The 22,190-nt window shown below is 36.9% G+C and overlaps 3 protein-coding genes across 4 annotated transcripts; 1 reads left to right on the plus strand and 2 right to left on the minus strand.

Annotated features, from left to right (window-relative positions):
- Positions 1–242: 242 nt before the first annotated feature.
- LOC113735167 (acetolactate synthase small subunit 1, chloroplastic-like) lies at positions 243–7,955 on the plus strand. 2 transcript variants are annotated; one of them, XM_027262140.2, is made up of 12 exons: positions 244–641; positions 1,326–1,539; positions 1,747–1,830; positions 2,021–2,089; positions 2,811–2,894; positions 3,001–3,153; positions 4,093–4,179; positions 4,651–4,755; positions 4,854–4,976; positions 5,461–5,613; positions 7,294–7,359; positions 7,596–7,955. In XM_027262140.2, exons 1-12 carry the CDS (start codon positions 343–345, stop codon positions 7,677–7,679), a joined length of 1,521 nt encoding a protein of 506 aa, XP_027117941.1. In that variant the 5' UTR covers positions 244–342; the 3' UTR covers positions 7,680–7,955. The 2 variants fall into 2 exon arrangements, with proteins under 2 accessions (XP_071938915.1, XP_027117941.1); XM_072082814.1 differs by lacking the exon at positions 4,651–4,755 and having other exon boundaries at positions 243–641.
- A 740-nt stretch (positions 7,956–8,695) lies between these two features.
- On the minus strand, positions 8,696–12,142 carry LOC113735168 (2-alkenal reductase (NADP(+)-dependent)). Its single transcript, XM_027262141.2, has 5 exons — positions 11,777–12,142; positions 10,883–11,060; positions 10,364–10,530; positions 9,642–9,724; positions 8,696–9,357 (listed from the first exon to the last, which is right to left on the minus strand). The coding sequence occupies exons 1-5, from the start codon at positions 12,008–12,010 to the stop codon at positions 8,979–8,981; spliced, it is 1,041 nt and encodes a 346-aa protein (XP_027117942.1). The 5' UTR covers positions 12,011–12,142; the 3' UTR covers positions 8,696–8,978.
- A 2,577-nt stretch (positions 12,143–14,719) lies between these two features.
- On the minus strand, positions 14,720–17,926 carry LOC113735169 (F-box protein SKIP24). The gene is made up of 5 exons (XM_027262142.2): positions 17,300–17,926; positions 16,705–16,878; positions 16,205–16,367; positions 15,403–16,118; positions 14,720–15,327 (listed from the first exon to the last, which is right to left on the minus strand). The coding sequence occupies exons 1-4, from the start codon at positions 17,584–17,586 to the stop codon at positions 15,981–15,983; spliced, it is 762 nt and encodes a 253-aa protein (XP_027117943.1). The 5' UTR covers positions 17,587–17,926; the 3' UTR covers positions 14,720–15,327; positions 15,403–15,980.
- Positions 17,927–22,190: the final 4,264 nt, after the last annotated feature.

The raw sequence follows: 22,190 nt of genomic DNA on the forward strand, positions 1-22,190 counted from the left end.
ATATATGTATATATATATTTTAATAGTAAAATCATATATATATATATTCTTAATATTTTATTATTTATTAAAATTTTTATTATTTTATTTATATTTAAAAATAAAATAATTATTTTAAACTCGAACTCGCGGTTAAGCTTAATATTTTGAACTCGTCGAATTCAAGTTTGAATTTGAATTTTATAAAATTAACTAAGGACTCGGTTCGATAAATTCAAAATTGGGCTAGTTTGCCCACGAACCTCCAAATATTAAGCCGGCGAAAAACACTTCTGACTTTTCTCTCGTGTCAGTCCCATTTCAGAACTCCAGAGAGAATTCGGTGTGTGACTCTGTGTAAAAATGGCTGCCGTTTCAGCTCAACCCTCCTTCCAAACAATCAATTCGTTGAAACAACCATCCTTTGCAACTATAGACTCCTCCAGTAATGCTAGTAGTAGCAACAGCAGCAGAATTCTTCATGTGGGCTGCTTCTCAAATCCTTCTTCTTCTCCCCAAAGGCTGCTTCTCAAGAAAACTCCATCTTTTTCAACACAACAACATCCCCCAAGACTACTTGTCTCTGCAAATAGCACCAGCAGCAGCATTGACAGTAACAGTTTTTCTGTCTCTGTTTCACCTCCCTCCACCACCAGACCCAAGTTAGCATTTTTCCTTGTTCTGTTATTTCTGTTAATTTATTCTTTTGCCATTTTATTGTTGCTTAAGTGGGATTTTTGTTTATAGATGATACATTGGCTAAAAGTCTTAATCTTTATGGGATTTTTGTGTATTTCGCTTTTTTCTAAAAATTCCTGGGAATTTTTGTATTATTGTTAATTGGGATTTTCCTGATTGACGATATATATATATATAAGTTAAAGTATTAAGCTTTATTGCGTAGTTGTGCATTTGGGTTCTCAATAACTATTAAGTTTTTGATCTGATGAGGTCGTGAATCTTATATTCTTGGTAATTTACTTTGATGAAAGAAGATTTGTTTTATTCATGTTTTGTTAGTGTATGATGTTTGTGAATTTTGTCCCAAAAACATAAAAACCTTTAAAGGCCAATGAATAGAGTTCATGTGATTTCAATTGGAGAATAGGACAAGAATTGCAAAGTTAAATGGTAGTGGTAAGGAAGAGGGTTAGGTTAAGTTCTATTTATTGGCCCTTGTTTCTGAATTTTTTTTTTTGATGAATGCTGCCAGAAGTTGATTCCTTTACATATAAATAATAGAAAAAGACTAGTTTGTTTTAAGCTTCATCAAATGGTAGGGTCATTGATATTAAGGTTCTTATGGATATTATTGTTATGGGAGTTTTATGTTGCTGTGACTTCAGAGTGAGGCGCCACACTATTTCAGTGTTTGTTGGTGATGAAAGCGGGATGATAAATCGGATTGCAGGAGTATTTGCAAGAAGGGGGTATAACATTGAGTCACTTGCGGTTGGTCTGAACAAGGATAAGGCCCTCTTCACTATAGTTGTGTGTGGAACTGATACAGTGCTGCAACAAGTTATGGAACAGCTCCAGAAGCTTGTAAACGTTATAAAGGTGGTCATAATTTATTTAATTTTATGTCTGTGGTTACGTATTGGGGCATCCGACTAAATAGTTCTGTTGTTTGCTGAAGATTCAGCCATTTAACACCTCACCTGAAGCAGTTTTCTTGACAAACAGCTGTCTGATTCCCTCTTTTTGAGTGACTTCATCATTAAAATTCATAGTGTAGACTTTTGTTTGCATGATTTCCATGACCAGGTCGAAGACATCTCGAAGGAGCCGCAGGTAGAACGAGAACTGATGCTTGTAAAAATAAATTCAGATCCAGATTATCGAGCAGAGGTTCTATTCTATATCCTTTGATTGCTGTATCTGAAATTTTCCTTAATGCTAGAGGAGTGATTGTAGTTCTGACAAAAGACTTCTATCCTTTGACCTGCAACTTTTATGAGTGCCCTGCAGTTCTCTGTTTTATTTCCACTTTAGATCTGTTGTCAGGTTAACGATTCTGATATTTCTATGTAATCTCCAGGTCATGTGGTTGGTGGACACTTTTAGAGCAAAAATTGTGGATCTATCAGATTATTCATTGACTATTGAGGTTGTACTAGAGCACTTTTGATTTGGTTATACCTCGATTACAATTATTAATTTACATGTTTGCAATTTGAACTTCAATCTTCTATAATTGCAATGACTACATAATAGATTGATGTTATCTGGCACATGGTAATACTATGATAAACTTGGGTCTTTCCCCTTGTGATGGTGGAAGTTGTGAGAGCATACTCCACTCCATTTTCTGCAGCGAGTTTTCTATAGCATGAGCAATTCACCATCTTCTATCTAGGGAAAGCAAAAGTTGAATTTTAGGCCCTTGCTTTTGAATTCTTCATGTTATATTGCGTGTTATACCTTATCAATGTGTTCTTTGATTCATTTTCTTCTCTTGCTTTTTCTGGGGACATCGACAAGCCACTTGTAGAGTTTCCTTGTACTTGGTTGTCATGCTCATTCTTTTTCTTGTAAAGAAAATACAATTTCATCCATTTTGGCTCTGTTAGACGACAGAAGGCTAAAATTTCTGTTTGTCTTCATACTGATTGTGTTCATGCATGTTGCTTTAGTGACACATAGGCATCATGAAGATTTGTTAATGTTGACTTCTTTATGCACGTATCCTTTCCTTCCTGCTAAACTTGATGAATATCATGCTGCTAAAAACTGCTGTAAAGTTAATTATTGCATCTATTCTTGACAGACTAGAATTAGAAATTGCTCATTTTGTTCACCTTTCACTATCCTTTGCACTGTGGAAATAGGTAACTGGAGATCCCGGAAAGTTGGTTGCTGTGCAAAGGAATTTAAGTAAATTTGGAATTAGAGAAATTGCACGAACTGGAAAGGTTTGGTATACAAAATTTTAACCAAATGTTCTCACTTTCTTCCATATACATCTTTGTCTAACATGTGTTAATGGAGTTGTTGTTTTATTGGATGCCTTAATCTTAGATTGCCTTGAGAAGGGAAAAAATGGGTGAGTCTGCTCCCTTTTGGAGGTTTTCAGCAGCTTCATATCCAGATCTTGAAGGCACAATGTCTCCTGATGCTGTATTAAGGGCAGCAAAGAGAATACGTGATGAAAAATCTGATACATCAACTGGGGTAGTGTATTCAGCTGATCAATTATTGTGTCCTATTTCTGTGAACCTTTACCTTACATAAAAGTTGCCATGTCTACAAGAATTAATTAAAAATGGTATTGTACTGATATCTTCTGCATATTTAACTATTTCTCTGTTAGTTGTTAAAAGATTTAGTTTTGGGCAATTTTAAGCATAATTTGCAGTATCAGATTAATGCTCAAAAAATAACATGACCAAAACATAGCCAGAACTACTGCTTAAACTTCCTAAAAGATCTTACATTATAGAATACAAAAATTTGCGGCAGTTATACTTAGTAACATGTTGATTTGTTTCAAGATTTATTGGACCTTGGGCTGATTGTCTAGTTTAATTATTGTTTTGGATCACAGAGTCGTTATTTGGCATGCCACCCACCTTGTATTAGTTGGAAAATGTTCCACAGGAATTATTACTGCACATTTCCTAGAATAACTTGTTCCATATGCAAATGCAAAAGCTTATGTAATACTGTGCATGTGAAAAACATTGGATGAGAAGAATGGCAGGGTGTTGAACCCTGTGGACTCAATCTTGGTTTTTATTGTTTCACAAGGAGGATAAATCTGAACTAATTATTGTTTTTTATTCCTTTCTTGTATGTTTCAACTGATTTATCATGTGGCGAATCAAATGGTTTACATGAGCCCCATCCTAGATAACACAACTGCGTTTGGTTAATATGTAGATTCCCATCTAGCCTGCGAACCCCTTGGTCATCCGGATATAGATAATCTTTATATCAATGGATATGTAACTAATACCACTGTGCTTGCTGGGAAAGTTTAATGGACATTCTTGTGGTCCCCTACATGTTATTTATATCTCAATTCTGTAATATACTAGTTCCTACATGTTTTTGGTTTGTATTCTAGTTGTGACCTTGGGAATCTGATGCATTGATGCTTCCCGTGAATAGGGAGATGTGTATCCTGTGGAGGCAGCTGATGACTTCTACATCAGTCCAGTTCTTGATGCTCACTGGGGCGTTCTGGATGATGATGATGTAAGAATCATCTTCCCTATTGTACTGTTTTACAGGCTTCATTAAAGCATGTTCTTTGGAGTATTTCTCTAATTGACATTGTTTGAATATTTACAAGCTTGTTTTACATGGCTGAAGCTGTTAAGTGTCAAGCATGAAAGCTTTCATCTTGGAGTGTACATTAAACATGAATTAGTATAGGAAAAAGTAAAATAAATGTTTTATGGATTCAATGATTAGCTATTACCAGAAGTGACATGCTGAATGATCTTGTAATTTCGCTGAATTGAAAGGATGTTTACCTTTACACTAGTAAGTTTTGTAATGGTATCAATTAACTCAAAGATTTTTATCTTTCACATATATGTAATATATGCCATCAATCTTTCATGATCTGTGGCAACTTGGTCTGAATACTCGGAGTTGATGAATTGTTTGTGTACGCAAGCTATCTCTGCAAAATATTACCTGAATTTGATGGTCTGCTTTCGGACTAGTGGTCTTCGCTCTCACACTTTGTCAATGCTCGTGAATGACACTCCTGGAGTTCTCAACATAGTAACTGGTGTTTTTGCTCGAAGAGGCTACAATATTCAAGTATATTAACTGCTAATAAACAGATCAATGCATTTTTTTTTCTTTTCTCTTTAAAGGATGACTCTGCAGCTGATTTCCTTTTCTGACCTTCATGTCAGAGTCTAGCTGTTGGTCATGCTGAAGTTGAGGGGCTTTCTCGCATTACCACTGTTGTTCCTGGTACAGATGCATCCATAAGTAAGCTGGTCCAGCAACTTAGCAAGTTGGTAGAGCTTCATGAGGTGAGAGGATCCTAAACTTGAGAGTAAATTTTCAGCTTTTAAGGTTAAGAGTATTTGCCAAGTTTAACTCATAATTCTTCTAGCACTGCTAGTATGTGTCTTCATGATGTACAGACTTGATTTTTCTTTTCTGCATTTTGCTTGTCCAAAGTCAGGCCTTAATTGCATGGAGGGTAGTTAGCGAAGCTCATTATTGCAATGATGTGCCAAGAAGCTTCTTGAACTTTCTGGAGCAGCTGAAAGTTCTTGAGGCTGTGGAATTCATCTTCCTTTTTGCTTTGACATTTGTTTCTTAATATTTTTGCAGAAATTTTGGATGCCATCTTATGGATATTCATGTTTTGGTCTTTTATTGTGTTGCACTTGCAGTGGTGTAGTAATCAGTTTGGAATTTCTCTCTTCCTCCATTTCTCATTCTTGTTCTCTGTAAAAGGGATTTCTTGGGCAATGTCATTAGATTTTAACATGTTATTCCTCATTGCAGGTTCGGGACCTCACACACATGCCATTTGCTGAGAGGGAACTAATGTTGATTAAGATTGCTGTTAATGCTGCAGCTCGACGCAATGTTCTGGATATTGCCAGCATTTTTAGAGCCAAAGCTGTTGATGTGTCTGATCATACCATCACTCTAGAGGTTGGAGTTCTTATAGTAATTCAGTTTTTACTTTCCATTCAGGGCACCAACACCCTTGGGAGCCTCCCTTGTATATTTGCTTCCGGCTTGTTTATATGGGGCATATTTGACCTTTTCTCATCTGTTGAAAATATGTACATATTACCTGTCGAAAAGCATTACGGATGCTAAATCTGGATATTAGCTATATAAAGGTTAAATGTATTTTTTGCTTGTCCTGTGGGTTGGTGGTTCATTTTTCAATGCACTGCAACATTTCATGCAAACCTTTTTTCTTAACTGAGCAGCTTCTTTTATCCAAGTCCTATCCCACAATAATTTTATAGTTTATCCATTTTTGTCATGCATTTATATCTGAAGGTGAAGTTCTCAGCCTTTTGAAGGCCGAAGGAGAGACTTGAGTCAGAGTCTTGCCACCATGACCACCCACTAGAGTATTATTTGAAATATTATTTAGAATAATTACTATAGCTCTTTTTTGTGATGCAATGTATGTGAGATAAAAAAGGGTGGTTGGGAATGTAAAAAGGTGGATTGGAAAATGTGTTTATGATGCAAGCGAAATATTATTTGAAAAATTTTGCTATATAAACAAACCCAAAGTGTTTTCGGAGTTTGATGAACTGGAATCCCTCATGCTCTTTAACTAGTTTTGTTTGTTATGATGTGAAACTATTGTTATCCTTATTGTGGCTGGTAGGCTGAAAGATTTTTAAAGAGAGCGCTTTATCTGATTAGAAATTTAGAATACATGTGATTTAAAGGGAAGAGACATTTGGGGCTGCCAAAGTCTCTGTTCCTGTTGTTGGTTCAGATTGAATAATTTCTCAATTTTTTGTAATTTCTGGTCAAGTTGACGTCTGGTTCTTTTCCTCTGTGTTTTGTAATTTGCATATGCTTCAACAATTTTTCAGTACATCTACCCTTATAAAGAACCTTATCAATATTTAGTCTAGTGATGGCAGAATAGGATATTGTGGATTCAATAAACTGAGCAATTTGGTATTCAATGGAACAACTGCTGACTTGTCAAAGTTTTAGTTTTGGTAGTGCTTTACCATCCTGACATTGGCAATTTGTTTCTGTGGAATAACGATATAAAAACATGACTTTGTGTATAATGGAAGGTACAGTAATTTCACAAGTGGATTGCTGGAAATTAGTATATTGTGTCAGTAAGAAAAGTTCAATATAGAATTCAAATGAGCAACTTTTTCTACAGTTACAACCAGTTTTGTGTTTTATTTTGTTTTTGAACTAATTCCCAGTTTACCATTCAAAACACATGATGATCCCTAAGTAGCATTTAATATTTTGACGTGTGTACAAGTTTTAAATCTTCTTGTACTCTTCAATTCAATAGCGAATTGTGTGCAACTGTCATGTGGAAGTAATAGGTACTACTGCTCGAGGAAGGTTGAGATCTACTCTTTCTATACAAGCAAAGAATATAAATGTCAGTTGGGTCAAATTTGCGGATTTTGATGGCAAAAGAGGTCCAAAAGTGCTGTAGGTTTGAAAAAAACTGTTAAAAGATTTTCTGGAAATTTTTGTGCTTTTGTTTGATGGTCGTTTGCTACACTTGGTGCAGTGCTAGGGTTTCTATACCAGTTTGTGGCTCTTTTCCTTCCTCTTTTCACTCTTTTTAAGTGCAACACTTTTTTTTGGGTATTCTTCCAGCTTACAGGGGATTTGGACAAGATGGTTGCTTTGCAAAGATTATTGGAGCCTTATGGCATTTGTGAGGTTTGTTTCTCATCCATGGTCTTGTTTAACTGATTTTGTAGCAGATTTAGGTATTAGCGCTAGCATAGGAAATAAAATGCTGAGTAGGATTACAAATTTTTTTTGTCAGGTTTGGATGATGTTTACTTATGTTAATGTGATAGGCTATTCAATATGTTTCCTGGAATTATTTATTGGTCAATTATGACCAGTTTTTGGTGGATGTTCATGTATGTATCTGAACTTCCTTTCATCAGGTGGCCCGAACTGGTCGTATTGCACTTGTGCGTGAATCTGGAGTGGACTCGAGGTACCTTCGCGGATATTCTTATCCAGTGTAAATTTGGACATTCTGAAGCATCTCCTTTTCAATTTTGTAAGTACCAGGGCATGGCGTTTCATAAATGGAATGATCATAGGACATATGTACTGACATCATTGTTTTCATATGATTGAAAAAGTAGCTTTTAGAAATTTGGAGCTGCACATCAGGCCTACTTGTGAGTTTTTAATCATCTTTGATTTTGTCATGACTTTACCGGGTACTGGATACATTTGATATGCATTTTATACCATTCTCTTTAAGCAGCAATCTAATGGAATGCAGTTTTCAGTGATGTTGTAACCCCTGCAGATTGGATTAAGTTCCAAACGGGTTATTAGTAAGAAATTCGACTAACCAAAATTTCGGTAGTCAGAATAAGATCTCTTTTACCTTGAATTCCTGCAGTATGGGAGAGTGAACTGTGAAGGTGATTGTGAATTCATTATCTGGTCTGATGAAATATGTGAAAATGAGAGAATGATCGTGCTGGCCTGTCTTATTCTTCCTTGCTTCCTGTATTGACCAATGTGAATTGCACATACCAATTCAATGACAAGGCCCTATTTGGTTGAGACAATTCTTTTCTAATTATTTTGATAACTATTGGAATGTTTTATGGAAAATATCGCTCAAGCAACGGATATTATTCGTGTGCTAAATAAAGAACACTTCTGAGCATATTTTTAGGCACAGCATATTTGTCATTATTTTGTCCTTGCTAGAGAAAGTTGATGAACCAGGTGCTTCTTAGGGGTTAATGCCGCATTTAGCGGATGAAGTATTTTCTAGATTTTCTTTTGCTTTATCCTTTTCTCGCAATTTTAACTGTTCTTACTTCTTACTGATCTGTTAACACCCTAAAGATTCCGAACAATTTATTGAAGCCATCTGTATTTACATGTCAAGGTTGTGGAGTTTAAAGCAAAATGCTGCATCTTCCTTCATTATTATGGCAAAATCTTGTTGGTTCAGTATCTGTAACACAGAACAGCACCAATTGATCTTTTCTGTAGTCAAAAAAACAAAACAAGATTACAAAAAGTGCTGCTTCTGGGATCAGAAAAACAGTCTGAGATTCTGTATATAATTTGACAAGAAGATCCAGTAGATAAGACAAAACCAAGCATCGAAGCTGAATAGCACTTTCACATGACATGCATCACTGATTGATTATTCACAGGAGACATCCACAACTTGCTTCCCAGCATTGCCTGATGAGATACCAAGTATATATTGCCTCCTGATATCCAACAATATACGCTAGACAAAACCATAGCTCAAGACTAGAAAAGTACAATTCCAGATGATATATACATCATCCACGGGTAACGGACACTACCTGCTTCCCAATGTTGAGCCCTGAGAACAGCCCTATCAAAGAACTTGGGGCATTCTCGAGGCCTTCAGCTATGTCTTCTACATAAGTGATCTTCCCCTCTTTTATCTGTGGGATAATCATTTCCAGGAATTTAGGATAGAGATGATAGTGATGAAACACCAGAAACCCTTCCATTCGTATTCCCTTCCTGACCATGCAAAACAGATTCTGAACTCCTTCCTGCTGCTCAAGATTGTATTGTGAAATCATGCCACAGGCGGCAATGCGGCCGTTGAGGCTCATGTTAAGAAGCACGGCATCAAGCATCTTCCCTCCTACATTCTCGAAGTAAATATCAATGCCATCCGGAAAGTACCTGGAATATCAATATTGCAGTAAGCAGTCCACATCTTTCTAGATGCAGAAACTAGGAAGCATTCAGACAAATGGAAGTATCGGGCGTCTTTGCAGGTAGTTGGAATGATGCTAAGAAACAAGAACTAAAACTGACAATTTTGGAAGATGAACATGTTTTATTCGAGTAAAATGTCGTCTTCATCAAGAATTATGCAGTTCCAACTGGTAGCGGTCCAAAGGAAAAGCAAATTTTAAGGGCTTTTTCTTAAAGTCCCCAATAATCCACACACTATGGAAGCTGACCTTTTCAGAGCCACATTCAAGTCCGCCTCTTCTTTATAGTTGAAAGCTTCATCAAACCCGAACTTGTTCTTCAGCAAATCAACCTTAAAAATACGTCAATAGCAGCAAAGACAAGTCGAGTGAGTGTTAATTGGTCTTTTAGGCTTTTAGATGCACATATCATAATCATCATATAATAACATTCCTTGAAGAAGTAGCTACCATGCCAAATGACTTCAGCAGATCAGTAGGTACATATGGAGCAGTAAAAAGTCTGAGGCTAAAGCTTCTTGTGAACTGTAAAGCTAACGAAAGTCTTAAACATGGTTCCCATTTCCATTTTTGGTTTTTTCAAGAACCTACTCTGGGATTACATGTAGTTACAGCCTTACAGGTCATAAAAGCGTTTATTCAGCTTTCATTTTTCAACAGGTCGGACATAACATCCAAAATTTTCAGGCATTCATTCAAAAAGATGCAAAACCACCAAGGTTAAAGCCTTAAAGGAACTCATCACCTGCTTTGACATTCCAACTTTTAGCTTCTTATATCTGCTCGCACTCAGGAGGAACATGAAAAATTCTTGCATTAGCTTCTTACATTTTTTTAGCAGATTACTTCAATCTTGAACATCATTTGATTGCAGTCATATGAAAAGAAGGGTATTTTGAGCTCAAATAGTTTCTCACCCCCAACCAATAATTAGGAGAAATTCACTTGGGTAGACCTCTCAAAGCACTGACCTTTTCTTTGCTTCCAGCACTTCCAACGACATAACAGCCAAATAACTTTGCAAATTGACCAACGAGTTGGCCAACTGCACCAGAAGCGGCTGAAACAAAGACACGTTCTCCCTTCTTAGGAGAGCATACCTCAAAAAAACCAACATAAGCAGTCATGCCGGGCATACCTGTCAGCGACTCCAAGCAGATTAGGCATTTCATGGAGATACTAATTAAGAGCCCCCGGGGGGTTGGAAACTATTGCTTTACAAGTAATAAAAAGGACCATAATATGCATAACAATCTGTACAAATGATCAGTTAGTGGAACATCATCCAGACTTAAAACACTCGGATTACTGGCTCATTGAGCTAATAAATTGCAGGACCGTTGTCTTCTGTAAGACATATTAAATTGAACATATTTTAAGAAAAACATTGCTTTAATTTTAATTTTTTTTCCCTTTACTAACCAATCAAGGAAACACATTTTCACCATAAAAATAAAATTAAAAGAATAGGGAAAGTTTGAGAAACTCACCCAGGATGCCTGTATAGTAGGACAGAGGCACATCTGTGTGCTGGATTTTAAAGAGACCCTCTGTGGCAGTAATAATGCTGTACTCTTCCCATGTAGTGACTCCCCAAACCAGATCACCTTTCTTGAAGTTTGGATGACTGGAATCCAGAACTTCAGCCACTCCATATCCCACTATAGGCTGCAATGAAAATCAATGCCATCAGGTATTGAGCTTGGCTTACTAACAACAGGTTAAGACCTTTTCCCTTTCAATTGAATTATTAACCACTCTCAACATTCCCTATCATGCTGACAATCAATTCAGGCAAAGCAAATTACAACCAACTTCCAACTCTGGTTAGCAACATATTCAATAAAAAGAATAGCTCTTTCTACTGCAAATATACAACAAAAACAATCAACTTCAGCTATGGTTAGTGAGGCAAACGCAAAAAGAAAGAAATAAAGATTGTATGGAGAAAATGGCACTATTCATGGCTAAACTATTTATAGTTGCTTATTTTGATCATTAAACTTTTTATTTAGTCAAATTGGTCGGACAACTTATTAAAACATGTACGTTTCAATTTTCATCAGCTGAGTGAGCAAAAGTTCTTGTCTGGATTGAAGTTTTCCAAAGAAAAGTTTTTATATTTTCTGTGATTACATTTTTCAATCACTTTTTTACCTCACACATATCAAATCGTTTTTCTAAAAAAAATTCAGAAAATAACAACCCAAACTGGAGTTTTTTTTTTTAACTTATTGAATGGCCAAAAATGTGTTTATGTATTATTTGGTGACCATTTTGACTAAATAAAAAGTTAAGTAACTAGGGAATTCTTAACAATTTAATAACTATTTGACCATTTGATATATACATACATACATACGTACGTATAGGACATGACTTACAGAGCCAGGAGTGAAGGAATCAACGTACTGTCCTTCAAGCTTGCTCATGCGGGATCTCATGTAGGGATCACAGGACAAGTACAAATTTTTGACTAAGATTGCTACTGAAGAGTCACCCTCCGAAAGCTTTAACTTCAAACTAGTAGTTTTCACCTCCATGTCACTCTCTTTTGGGAAGCCACTCACATAGTTCTTCAGTATAACTTGCTTATTGCTCACTTCTACTTCACCCATTTTTCCTGAATTCTCTGCCCCAAAAGAAAACGATCCTTTTCTTCACTCAACTTAATTTTGGTGGGTTTTTGGCCTCTTTGGAACTGGAAAATGGGAGATTGAAATCCGTGAATGGTGGAAAGCGCTAGCGCCAGTGCTGTCTTATATTCTACGTGGGAGCAGAGAGCAGAGTTTTTTAATAGCTGGCGGCTTTTGGTAATGTGTATTATTGCATCATGGATGATGAATTGATAGCTGGTAGTATTTTAATGAACAGAGGGGCCATTACTGTTTGGATTTATCTTTGTTATTCATTCAGTGTAAAGAACTTTTTATACAGGATTGGATGGATGAATCATGAAACCAATCTATATTTGGATTGAAATTCATCTGGTTATTCACAGGTATGTACACTTGTTAGTGTTAAAAAATGTTAATAGTTATAGAGTAAAAATAATTAGCTAAAAAAGCGATCCTATTTGACAAAAAAATGATATGTTCTTGTCCCTTATTTTTATTATTACGGGGTTGATTAAGAGAACGCATTGTTGCTTAATTAGCAGTGATTTTGCCCTTATATTACGAGGGTTGTCAAGTTCGAGTTCAATTGCCAATGGTTCAAAGAGTTGGCCGTCATCACTGGAACCGGACTTTCCAATCCGATATCAGATTGAGATGACTCCAAGATAATGAATCGTCAAAAACTTGACCGAAACGTTTTCGAGATGGATAGAAACAGTCGAATCGCTCCGAATCATCTCGAGTCAACTTGAATTTTTATTATTTTTGCTAATTTTTATTATTTTTATTTATCATATTTTTTTACAATTTTTAGAATATTAAATTTTTCAAAAATTTACGTCTTATCAAAATCATGATTGATATGTCGAAATCGATGTGAAACGATCCGAACCACGACTGTGACTGCAACTTTGAGCCATGACTGCCACTTAAGGCAACATCTCGATGTGATTGGTATGTAAAAATCGTTAAGACACTTGGTGCACCAATGCCATTGAATTCGCACTCGGGTCATGATCGACTTGCAATGAACATCACATAATAAAAAATAAAGCTTTTAACAAAAGTATAGAACAAGTTTTGCTCATTCTCATTTTTGTTTTAGCTTATGATTTACCACTTCTCATACGTGATCTCGTATAACTGTCTATTGCCATAGCTCCTGATCTATAAATTTTTGTATAAAGAAAAGGAACATAAAACATCTAGGAATGCTGAGGTCGTGTGAAAGATATAAATTGTGAATGGGAGGTGCAGGCAGTCTAGGCTTTCTTATTTTCAGTAAAATCAAATGGAAAAGGAGATTTTATGCAGCGTGTATGTGTATTAATACCTGTTCAGGATTAATACCTGAAAAGGATTGTGTGCATGTGCGTGTGTGTATTGGGCAAAAGAAATTTTTTTTTTTTGATAAAGAAAATGAGAAGCTTACACACATAGCTACAGCTACCTGTACATAGCAGAAAGCCAAACACTATCAATACAACTCACTATATACAGGATAGCTAATGCCTATCAAAAGCGCCTGTGGGAAATACCACATTCAAGGATCAGCTTCCAGATTTCTTTGGTTCTGGAGACACCTCTCCAGGAGGTTCCTGTGTGCCTCAGTGCTTCAACCATGTTTGTGATGATGCCAACTGCAGAAAAATGTCTCTTCTGAAAAATTGCTTCATTTCTAGCTCTCCACACATAGTAGACTGTAACAGCTAGAGCCAGCCTATGGAATTTATCCACAAAGGTATTTGACATTCAATGCTAGCATAGCCAAAGAAGTTCCACAGAGCAAGGGTATGAACCTCTGAAAACAGAGCATAAGGCATATTTTGCACTCAGAAAGATAGGTGTTCGATAGACTTCTCTGCACCATTACATAAAACACAGTCAGAAGAGCCTTTCAAACATCCCAATCTTCTCATTTTATCTTTAGTATGCAATCTCCTTGTACATAGCAGCCACAAGATAGAGAGAACTTGGGCACAGATCCCAAACCAGTTTATGACAAGGAACAATTATTTCCATCAGGACAAAGAACTTTCAAAGCTGATCTAACTGTAATGCATCCGGTACTGCTAAACAAACAGATAGTAGCACCATCTGCATCAGGCACAGCAACAAGCTCACAAGGAGTGAGCTGCTCAAGTCTCTTTTAATAAAGTAGTATATGTCCTGCCACAGGGCACCATTTCCCATCCAGAATTATAATTATCAAATTAAAAGGTTTTAAAACATAGTAGACAGTCATTGCAAGATTTCGTGCAGACTCTTTTCTTAACCAAGCAGCTTGGTTTAAAATGCATGTGATTTGAAGGGAACAAAGACCTTGGCATACCTTTAACTAAAGCATCCTTGTCAGGTAGTTCTCCATTACTACAAGCTGTTGTTCACCATGTTTGTCTCACTAGAGAGAGGTTGATGAACCAACAGCTCCTTAGTTTTTAGTACCTCAATTGGCAGTTGAACTATTTTCTCAATTTTCTCTCTTTTCCTCACAACTTTAACTGTACCTATTTGTTAACACCCATTGGATTCCAAATGATTTACAGAAGTCATCTGTTTTTCCATGTCAAGTCTGTGGAAATAATGCAAAATGCTGCATCTGTCATTCTTAAGGCAAAATGCTGTTGATTGATATCTGTAACACAGAAAACCACCAACTGATCTTTCCTGTACTCAACAGACCACAAAAAGATTAGATTAACGCTGCTATTGGGCTCTGAAAAGCAGTGAGATTCTATTTATATATTTGACAAGATGCCAGGTCTATAAGACAAAGCCAAGCACCAAAGCTGAAAGCACTTCCGTGAGTTCCACTCAACACACATTATTAAATGTTTGCAACAGCTACTATTTGCTTCCCAGCATTGCACGAGATACCAAGTATACTAGACAAAACCAAAGCACAAACCGTGAAAAGGACAATTCTAGATGATGTACACTATCCACGGGTAACAGCTACCACCTGCTTCCCAATGTTGCGCCCAAAGAATAGCCCTATCAAAGCCCATGTGGCATTCTCAAGGCCTTCAGCTATGTCTTCCACATAAGTGATCTTCCCTTCTAGTATCTGTGGGATAATCATTTCCAGGAACTGAGGATAGAGATGATAATAATCAAACACTAGACATCCATCCATTCGAATTCGCTCGGAGATCAAGCAAATTAGATTGCGAACTCCTTCTGGCTGCTCAAGATTTATATTGTGAAATCATGCCACGAGCAGCAATGCAGCCGTGGAGGGTCATGTTAAGAAGCATGGCATCAAGCATCTTTCCTCCTACATTATGAAGTAAATTTCAATACCATCTGGAAAATACCTGCAAAATCAAGATTCAAGTAAGAAGTCTACATTCTTCTAGCCGTAGAAAGTACGGAGACAAATTGGAGGCCACCTTGATGTCATGTTGGCCACAAGTGACGAAGCTCTCAACAATAAAGAAGAGGCGGACTTGAATGTGGCTCTGAAAAGGTCAGCTTCCACAGTGTTGGATTGATGGGGATTTAAGACAATGCCCTTAAAATTTGCTTTCCTCTGGACCGTTACCAGTTGGAACTGCATAAGTCTTGATGAAGATGACATTTTACTCAAATAAAGCATGTTAATGTGTCACTGAGTGGTATTCCTTAGCTCAAAACACAATTTTCAGATTGTCACGAATTAATTCATCTTTCCAAAATTGGCACTTTTAGTTCTTGTTTCTTAGCATCATTCCAAGTACCTGCAAAGACGCATTATACTCCATTTGTCTCGGTACTTCCTAGTTTCTGCAGCTAGAAAGATGTGGACTTCTTACTGGAATATTGATATTCCAGGTACTTTCCGGGTGGTATTGATATTCCTAAGTACCTGGAAAGCCACCACCTGTACTACAAGAGTTTCCTATCTCCACCATTTTTATTAGCTTAGAGTTTACCTTCTAAGTTGATTTCTGGAATTCTCTGTTTAGACCTCAAAATGGGAACATTATATTCATGCATGTTTCGACCTTTTTCTTCTTATGCCATGTTTGTCATTCCTGTTGCCATTCCTGCTAAAGTCAGGCAGAGGGTGATATTTTACTGATTCCAACTGTTCTTTTGCTCTGTCAACCTTCCGATTTTCAACTTTCTGCAATAATACATAGATAAGTGCATTAAGTTCTTCATATAATTATGCCATAATCCACCAAATAACTCACTAGAGTCTACACTTACAAGAGCCTTATCATAATTTGCAATTTGTTGCTTGCAAAGCCTGAGCTCCATCTCAAGTGCACTAATCCGAGACTCGACAGGTACATCACATTGCTCAACCATCTGCTTTTGTGTACCTCGAACTACCTCTGGTTGCCACACTTTCAACGCAACCGATGCTTGCCTGATGGTATGCAAACATTCCAATTGCTAGTGCATGAACCCATAATGTTCCAATTTCAAAGAAGAACAAAATAAAAGAATAGACTTCGCAAAGTGGAATTTTAGATTAAATCAATTCCAATCACCAAAACTAGACAAACATTTAGTCCAAAAGTCTGCTGGATGAGAGCACAAAACACTGTTTTTTACTTTACTAACACCGAAATAATAATGAGCAATATCAGCAATTAAACTGCTGATGAAGTCAATGTGGCATATGGTGCAGAAAGCTCCAATAGATTATCACCCACAGAAAAGCATCCAGGCTATTCATTTGTATGTTGGTTACAACTTATTACCTGACTCTACGCAAGTTGAGTAATTCAGCAACTGTTATCCTCATTTTTTCCCTTTCCTGAGCTAAGTGAAGCTCCATTTCACGAATCTTTCTGGAGGACTCAGCTACTTCGCTTTCAATTCTGAGAATAATTCTTCTATGAGCCAGGCGCTTCTGCTCTCGGTTCCTCTCATACCTATTTCCATTACCCACAATCAAATACCAACAACTTGAAGTATCTTTCAATTGAATCCCAAGCAGGAAACAGTTAAAACAAAAAGGGGCTCTGAAAATTGTTGCTATCAACGTAAAAAGTAATGCAGCCAGCAAGTTCTTCCAAGAGAAATCGAAGATAGCAGGGACATTTACTCCAACTACTTGTCAACAGCAGCATTAAATTTATAGCAAAAAAACAAATCTTTAAACACTAGCAATGCAGCATGCAAGTGATGCAACTATTAAAAGGAGCCCAAAAAAAAACCTACTTTTTTTCTTTTTTTTTAACCTCAAAGAGTGGAACAATTAAGCAGCCGAATTCAGAAAGAAAAAAAAAAAAAACAGGGACGAGAACTAAAAAAAAGGATGGAGAAAAATCAGAGTTAAACCAGCACTAGTACCTGATTTTGTAGAGGGCTTTCAAAGAAGAAGAAGAAGAAGACGAGGAGGAGGTAGAATTAAATGAAGCATTGGGAGGAGGAGGAGGGAAATCGGAGAGGAGCAGAGACGACCAGAGAGAATCTTCAGAGGATAGTCTGTGGAGGCGTCTGCAAGTGATGGAGAGGCAGCAAAGGTCTCTGTAGGTGAGACGACAAGGAGGAGGATTTGAGGCTGAGGCCGAGGCTGAGGTGGTTCCAAGCTCGAGTATTCTTCTCCACAGCTCGTCCGGCAACATCCACCACCCCATCTTCTCCGCTCCAATCCAATCCCTATTATTCTTCTAGTCTAATTCTTCTTTGTGATATGATATTAATCTGGTCCGTCCGATGAAGAAGAAGAAGCCAATAAGTTGGTTACCTGACCACGCTTCTAAGCTAAACCCACGCTCTTAACATTAATTGGAGGAGAAGAGAAGAGAGGAGAGCGGCGGTGGAAGGGTGGCGACTGGCGAGTATGGGATGACAACAGGTGGTTCTGGGTAGAGCTGCCTGTGCATATTTCGGAAAAAACCGGAAAATTGATCGACCCAATCTAAATCGGATTTCGGATTCCGATAAAATAGAATTCGAAAAGACCGAGATATAATGTTTGGTAAAACGGTTCGAAACTGAATATATATATATATATATATATGGGAAAATTGCATAAACCTACCCTGAGATTTCTGACACTAGCATTTAGCTCTCCTCTAGTTTAAGAAATAGCATGCAGCACCCTTGAACTTAATGAATATGTTGCAGATTCAGTCCAAGCAGAAAAATGTCCCATTAAAAAATTATTTTAAGGAGTGAGAAAGAAATTTGTGCCAAATTTGCTGTTTGACAAGTAGTATTAGCGAGGGAAAGACAAAGGTATTAAGGATCAAAAAAGTTAAGGAGGTGTAAATGCAAACCATTTCCAAGCAACCTGCAACAGCTTCTTCACTTAGGGAAACCAACGGCTAGTTAACGGCTGAATGTGCAGTTTCTTGCACTAACTTATAAAGGATGGTCTTGATACATGAAACTTTATATTAGCAAAAAAATAAGTTTGTTTCCAACTCAAAACACAGCTGGTTTGATTGACTTCAATTTGGCAAGTTGAGGTGAAATATTGAAGCAAACAATATGCAGTCTTCCAGCCACAAGAGAGCATCATGGAACTCCCCAACATCCTTCACAATAAGGAACAAATATTGCACTTGTAATCAAAAGGCAATATTGAAGATCTCTGAAACTGAAAAGAACCTCAACAAGTTATACTTTTGTTGTGCAAAATGCAAGTACTTCTAGTGATATGAGGGTCCTGAAGAAGAAGAGGCCAGCAATAGAAGAATTGACACCAATTCAGTTCTATAATCTCAACAACAACTGCAAAGGTCTATGGTAATGCAAAGGGAAATGCCAATTGTAGTGGCAAGTACAGCTGCTGTAAATGTAGTAGTCAACATACTTTTCATCATCAATCTCATACTTGTTACTGTGTATGTTTTCATCCATATTGTGAAGTCAATAGGATGATGTGCAGGTTCAAATATACACATCTAAATATAAGATGTAGCTACAGTTCAAATTGGTGTTGCAAGATAAAGGAGAGGAAAAGTGGAACATCATGCATGCAGCACCATTTCCAATTTACATTATAATGCAACCAATTAAGTTTAAATCTACTGTCATCAATACAAAATCCACTTCATCTAACAATACTTGCAAAAACAGATATGAAAAGCAGTTGCATTACAAGACTAATCCATTAATACAAAAATGCATCAGAAAAATCCATTACTACAAAAGAGTATCAGAACAATCCATTAATACAAAAGCATGACTGAACAATCCACTAGTTTCAAAATGCCATCTGCTGCAATGACTTAGAACGGTTGGTGAGGATTGCAAAGACCTATCAGCTCAAATATATATCTGCAACAGTCATATACAAAACATTCGTATCTATTGACCTAATTAATAGCACACTACTAAGTTGAAACTCAAGCAGTAAGCAATAAGCAGAAAACTACAGAGTATGCATCAGAATTGCATACTAAAACTGCTGTTGCTGCTGACATTTATTGACTGCAGTGCTATAGCTGCATTGATTGAGAAAGATGCAACTGTAGCAATTTAAGATGCTATAATTTGCTGAACTGGAGGAGGTTCCAGAGTTTGAGTGACCTGAGTTGTTGTATTTGAGAAAGTTCTCTTGCTACTCCCTCTAGCAGTTGCTCCAGTATTGTACAATGCCCTTCCTCTCTGCATAATCACAGAGATTGAACCTTATACTCAAACATTATACTAAAACATGTATAAAATGCAGTCATTCGAATGAACCTTTTAAAGCAGCTGCTGTGATCTAAATTTGTTGTTGTACATTCACAATTCCAGGTTGACTTGGAGGAGATGGATTGCTTCCTTGACTTGAGTGTAGAACAGACACATTGCCAGAGACATGATCCTAATAGTAAACATAGACAAGTAGTATTAGATATTAGAAGGTTTTAAAAGTTACAATCCTGATAATAAATCAACAAAATTTTTACCCAAAGAGTAGCTCCTGACAGGCTTGTGTTTGCAGTTCCTCTTCCTGGTTTGCCTCTTCTATAGCTCAACTGTTAGGGAATAAGCTAACATTAATGCATTTTATTTGTTTTCAGTAGCAAGTTGAGCACATATAAGACCTATTGGCCAGGAGTTATGTTGCCATTCTTCTTCTGGACAGAAGCTCTTTGGCATGACCTCTTCTTGTGACCAAAAGATCCACAATTTTCATACTTGAATCTGCTCGACCTTTTTGGTTGGGATATAGATTGTCCTTCATCATGTTCTCTTCTCATGTTCACCTTTGGTCTACCTGGAGCTCTCCTCAAAGGAGGAGACAAGACTATTGAAGAGGTAACATGTGGCACAGGTGGCCATATCTTCTCATCCGGAATTGGATGAATCATACTTGCATATGTCTTTAAGCACATATCTCTTGAGAACCAATGGTCACAGTAGGACTCCAGCTTCTATCTCTTGTAAATAATCCCCAATGCAACATACTTACAAGGAAGTCCTGAAATTTAAAAAGTACCACAATCACAACTTTTAGCTGGTAAATTGATTGTGTAAGACTTGTTCATATCCCCCACTTCAAATATGTCATCACTTGCCATAGTGAGTTGACATTATCTTGATGCTTGTCCTATTTTTTGTAGTTTATCCACCATCTTTGGGGCGACATTAGTGGTTAGTGCGCACCCTTTCTGATATCTCTTGTGCATTTTCTTCATGAACTTCTTCCTAAGCCCCTCAACTAGTGTCAAGATAGGTTTCCTTCTTAGCTCACCTACCCATGCATTAAAGGGCTCAATGCAGTTATTTGTGACCTGATCACACTTAATTCCAGTATTAAAGGTATATCTACACCAAGTTATTTTGGAAATTTTCTCTAAATATTTCCAAACTTCTATGTTTAGCTCCTTTATGCTAGCCATGGCTTCATTATGCCCTGCAATGTCAAAGCTTTTTGCTGCTCTCCAGAACAGGTTACTGAGCAAAATACCAGGAAATTGAGCTTTAAAATTGTTGCAGATATGCCTACAGCAATGCCTTCCACTAGCAACAGGCACTATCTCTTCATAAGCAAGATTCAAGCCTTAAAATGAAAACCAACAAATTATATTGTTACACTGATGATTAACAGAATCAGAACTGAACAAAACTATTGTAGAATTAATGTACCTTTTGCCTGTCACTCTTGAAGGTTAAATGACCATTCTCTCTAAATGGCCCAAAGAACTCCTCAAAGTAATGGAAAAACCAACTCTAGATTTCTTTATTTTCACGCTCAGTCACAGCAAAAGCAATAGGAAAAATGCTATTGTTAGCATCTAAAGTAACTGATGTGAGAAGTACACCACTAAAGGGACCTTTCAAAATACATCCATCAAAACCAACAAAAGGTCTACAACCTTCAACAAATCCATTTCTTAGAGCTTTGAAACTAATAAATATTCTTAGAAATCTAGGCTCAACAAGGAGAGTAAGCCTATCATACTGTATTTTGCAGATGCTGTGTGGATTGTATTTCCTGAGAAGTTCTGCATACTTTGGCAATTTGGTGTAGGATTCATTATGATTGCCTTCAATCTCATTTCTTGCTTTTGAAAGTGCTCTATAAATCTGCCATTTGCTTGGATGCACACCATATTTAATCATCTCTGCTTTTACTCCTTTGGTAGACATGTTAGGGTGAATTCTTATGACTGGTACTAGTTTCTTTGCAATCCAGTCCGCTGTGGCTTCTATGTTCTTCCTATCCATCATACATGTGTGTTCACCTTGGTAAGACTTAATCATAAAGGTGATGGAATCTGCTACTAGTGATGCATGAATTCTCCATTTACATCTTTCAACACCACAAATAGCAGTTACTCTACTCTTTTCATCTTCACTCTCACAATAGAAAATCCTTTCTGAATTACATAGTCCTTTAAAGCTACTCTAAATGCATCAACATTAGTGAACAACTAACCTTTCTTAAACTCTATGTCTCCTTTTGGGTTGTACGTCCACATTTTTTATTTCAAAGCTTGCTTACTGGGGTCACATTTTTCCTTATTTTCACAATCAGGAACAATATAACCCTCCTCATTGTCATCAAAATCAGAAAAGGACATGTCAGTATTCTCACTACCTGCCAGATACATACTATCAACATCTATGTCCTCCTCATTGTCACTATCCATGTTGTGAAACCAGTTTGAATTAGAGCTGGTATCATTATATTCACCTTCAGAATCATCAATCTCAACAATAGATACATTGTCCTTTCCTTTTTTTTCTAAGTTCAGATGGTATTATGACCATTGTCAACTAGGGAGGGTCTATTGAG

The sequence above is a fragment of the Coffea arabica genome, chromosome 3c (assembly GCF_036785885.1).
Source record: "Coffea arabica cultivar ET-39 chromosome 3c, Coffea Arabica ET-39 HiFi, whole genome shotgun sequence".
In the NCBI taxonomy this organism is placed as follows: Eukaryota; Viridiplantae; Streptophyta; class Magnoliopsida; order Gentianales; family Rubiaceae; genus Coffea; species Coffea arabica.

Coding starts and splice junctions, on each gene's coding strand:
- LOC113735167 (XM_027262140.2), top strand. CDS start 343: ATGGCTGCCGTTTCAGCTCAACCCTCCTTCCAAACAATCAATTCGTTG. Junction 4,756..4,853: donor GAAGAGGCTACAATATTCAA/GTATATTAACTG, acceptor CCTTCATGTCAG/AGTCTAGCTGTTGGTCATGC. Junction 5,614..7,293: donor ATCATACCATCACTCTAGAG/GTTGGAGTTCTT, acceptor GTATTCTTCCAG/CTTACAGGGGATTTGGACAA.
- LOC113735168 (XM_027262141.2), bottom strand. CDS start 12,010: ATGGGTGAAGTAGAAGTGAGCAATAAGCAAGTTATACTGAAGAACTAT. Junction 10,531..10,882: donor CTACTATACAGGCATCCTGG/GTGAGTTTCTCA, acceptor AGTCGCTGACAG/GTATGCCCGGCATGACTGCT. Junction 9,358..9,641: donor TTGAATGTGGCTCTGAAAAG/GTCAGCTTCCAT, acceptor TTGATATTCCAG/GTACTTTCCGGATGGCATTG.
- LOC113735169 (XM_027262142.2), bottom strand. CDS start 17,586: ATGGGGTGGTGGATGTTGCCGGACGAGCTGTGGAGAAGAATACTCGAG. Junction 16,368..16,704: donor CTCAACTTGCGTAGAGTCAG/GTAATAAGTTGT, acceptor GCATACCATCAG/GCAAGCATCGGTTGCGTTGA. Junction 16,119..16,204: donor CAAATTATGATAAGGCTCTT/GTAAGTGTAGAC, acceptor GTATTATTGCAG/AAAGTTGAAAATCGGAAGGT.